At 42.8% G+C, this 3432-nt stretch overlaps 1 protein-coding gene across 1 annotated transcript in view; it reads left to right on the top strand.

Moving 5' to 3' along the window:
* The window catches only part of LOC307041122 (uncharacterized protein), an 8979-nt gene extending 7887 nt beyond the window's left edge, over positions 1-1092 (top strand). The window contains exon 2 of the mRNA XM_079684453.1: positions 98-1092. Coding sequence (XP_079540579.1) covers positions 98-501 — 404 coding nt within the window. The 3' untranslated portion in view covers positions 502-1092. The remainder of the gene's footprint in view (positions 1-97) is intronic.
* The last annotated feature ends 2340 nt before the right edge of the window (positions 1093-3432 follow it).

Below are 3432 nucleotides of genomic sequence, written 5' to 3'. Positions count from 1 at the left end.
TGCATTATTAGGGCTGAAAAATTACTCCCGTTTTAATGGTGATTAGATTTTTCAATGCTACGGTTTTTTCTGACTGTGTGCTTCCTGTTTCCTGCAGATGTCCAGCAGCTGGTGGTGGTTAAAGAAGAGGTTCTCCCTGACCAGCAGGAGTGGAGCACCAGTCTGGACCAGGAGGACGCAGAACCCCTCCCACACATTAAGCAAGAACAGGAAGAACTCAGGATCAGTCAGGAGGGAGAGCAGCTTCAGGAGCTGGAGGAGGCTGATATCACCAAGTCCACTTTCACTCCTGACCCTGTGAAGAGTGAAGATGATGAAGAGAAACCTCAGTCCTCTCAGCCTCATCAAAGACAAACTGAACACATGGAAACAGAAGCTGATGGAGATGACTGTGGAGGACCAAAACCAGCCTGGAACTCAGATCCAGAGAGCAGTTTACAACCAAAGACTGAGGACGACACTGGAGACTCTTCTGAACCTGACACTGAAGACAGGTGCTGATTGGAAGGAGACCAGAGAACCTGCGTCAGGCTCAAACTCACTGAAAAATAGACATGATTCTGTCAGTGGTCCACAGAGTAGTGCTGAAAAGAAAACCATTCAGCTGCTCAGTCTGTAAGAAAGCTTTTTCCCTGAGTGGAAATTAAAGAAACACATGAGAATCCACACAGGAGAGAAAGCACATAGCTGCTCAGTCTGTAAGAAAGCTTTTTTCACAGAGTGGAGATTTAAAGAGACACATGAGAATCCACACAGGAGAGAAAGCACATAGCTGCTCAGTCTGTAAGAAAGCTTTTTCAGAGAACATAGAGTTAAAGCTACACATGAGAATCCACACAGCAGAGAAACCCTTTAGTTGTTCAGTCTGTAAGAAACATTTTTTCCCTGAGTGGAAATTTAAGAGAAACACATGAGAGTCCACACAGGAGAGAAACCCTTTAGCTGCTCAGTCTGTAAGAAAGCTTTTACATGGAATGAAAGTTTAAAGGAACACATGAGAATCCACACAGGAGAGGAAATATAAAGCTGCAATGTTTGTGACAAAAGATTTAAGTGGCGTATGAGTTTCAATAAACACAAGTGTGTTGGTGTCAGTCCCTCAAAGCTTAATGAAAATTCAAACTGAGGATAACAGAGAGGGCAGAGCCTCCATTCAGGCAGCTCAGCTGAACACACAGAAGCTCATGGAAAGGACAAGGAATACGTCTTATGACAGTTCACCACATGAGAAAAATCTGCTGACTGGATCAACATTGTTGCACGGCATTCATATAAGACTTAAACAACTCTATCTTATCAATATAAGTGGACAATATGTTTAATGTTTTTGTCATACTGATTTTTTGACTAATGGGGCGAAGCCTGCGAGCTAGTTCAGGCAGTCAACTCGAGCACTTATGCTGCATTCATACATAACACCCCTTGCCACTCTAAAACCAACCAAACAGAGTCTCCTTAATATGTCGCTCTATTTAACCTGCCAGATCTCTCTCCATGCATTGCTTGCTGCTGCTATTGCTGCAGCTACCTTTACGTCGCTGTTGCTTGGCTGCCCCACCTCCACCCCAGTTTCCACATGTAGGCTCGGGGGTTAGTTATTTAAATCAATCACTCATCGTGCTATGTATATCTATGGAGTGATGATGCCCGAGCCTAGTCGCCAAACTCAACTATATGCTGCTTCTAATAAACATGTTAAAGAAACACGTGAGTTGTCTGACTGAAATACGTTAACCACTGACTGTTGATGAACCATTTCATTGTGGATTGAGGCTCCAAGTTTCCATATACAGATATAGGATGATTTGATGTATTGTTCTTTATTTCTAAACGTTTTGTATCATTGCTATCCTGTTAATGATCCCTCTTTTACATAAATGTACCTGATATCTGATTGTTTTTACTTCTGTAACTGTAAGGGAACACTTTTGCCTATTTGTACCCTGATGACCTAATGCCGTTACATGTAATACATTAGAATAGAATAGAATACCTTTATTGTATTATCAGTTGTCGAACACCAACTTGGCCCACAGCAGCATAGACGGAGCTTTTCAACATAACAGACATGCATTCGTCTGCGGTCTGCGGAGGCCTACTCCCACCTGTCGAGTACGGTTGTGTTGAGGTGAATTTTCCCCGGAGACGTCACAGAGAGACGGAGCGGCTCCACCTGCTGCTGCCTGCTTTCCACCTGTCTGGTGTCTGCGATCTGCGGAGGCCTGCTCCCACCTGTAGAGTACGGCTGTGCTGAGGATTTTACCCCGGAGACGTCGCGGAGAGACGGAGTTCCACGCTTCGGAATGGAGCCTGCTTCCACCGGGCGTGTACTGCTGTGTGGAGCAAACACATCCTCAGGTCGGCCTATGTTGACGTTATGTCAAGTCCCCTGTGTCGGCTTTTTCCAACGCAAGTGGGGCCGGCCCTTAGCGTACATTTTCAACTTTCCGGGATGTCCATAGGCTTCTATATAGCTCCCTAAAGGTATGTTGTAGACGACTTGAGATCGCGAGCGAATGCTACCCGCCGCGGGCCATTCTCTGCGGAAGCATACGTTGTGAGACAGCATTGCATTAAAAACATTATCCTCTCTATATATTGTCATGCTTTAAATCAGGGGTCCCCAACTTTTGTCGTGCCAAGGACCGGCAGATACATTAAAAAAAATGTGCGGACCGGTTGTCAATTTTAACTGATTTTAATATTTACTCACCAGCGGGTGGCAACAGAGGCTAATTGTATTTAACAGCCTGAAGAAATACCAATATGCATCCAAAACATATTAACAACGTTTAAAATCAGGATACAATTAAAACACAAAATTAGGACCGCTTTACAAATATTAATATAATATATAATATAGCCTAATATAGGTGGCAACAGTGGCTAATTGTATGTAACAGCCTGAACAAATAATAGAATAATATGCATCCAAAACATACAGTATTAACACAGTTTAAAACCAGGATACAATTAAAACAAATTAGGACCACTGTACACATATTCATTGCTTGAATTGGAATAAAAAAGGTGCCAGTACTCTAAATCAGCAACAAGTATTTGGCACAAAGTCATAGTATATCCTATAATGCTGGTGGGTTTGTCTCTTTACTGTATATTTTAGAAAGGCTCACTGTACTTAAACAAAATGACTCAGGGTGCATCTGAGATTAGAGGGGGTGCAGTGGTAAAGTGCTATTTTTATAAGTGGGGAGTGGACCTGACACCCTCTAGTCTAGGGGGGTCCGGGGGCATGCTCCCCCGGGAACATTTTTTTTAAATATTGAAGTTAGATGCATCAATCTGGTGCACTTTGAGAGCAAAATGAAGAGATATATGGATACCTCTCAACATCCATAATGAAACAACTGTAAACAGATTTACTTTTTCTTTATGGATATAAAAGAAAGTAAAGCTTGACTCCTACTGGCT

Source organism: Notothenia rossii, assembly GCF_949606895.1.
Source record: "Notothenia rossii genome assembly, chromosome: 5".
In the NCBI taxonomy this organism is placed as follows: domain Eukaryota; kingdom Metazoa; phylum Chordata; class Actinopteri; order Perciformes; family Nototheniidae; genus Notothenia; species Notothenia rossii.
The sequence above is the reverse complement of the archived record's forward strand: the minus strand, read 5'-3'. Positions and strand labels throughout refer to the sequence as shown.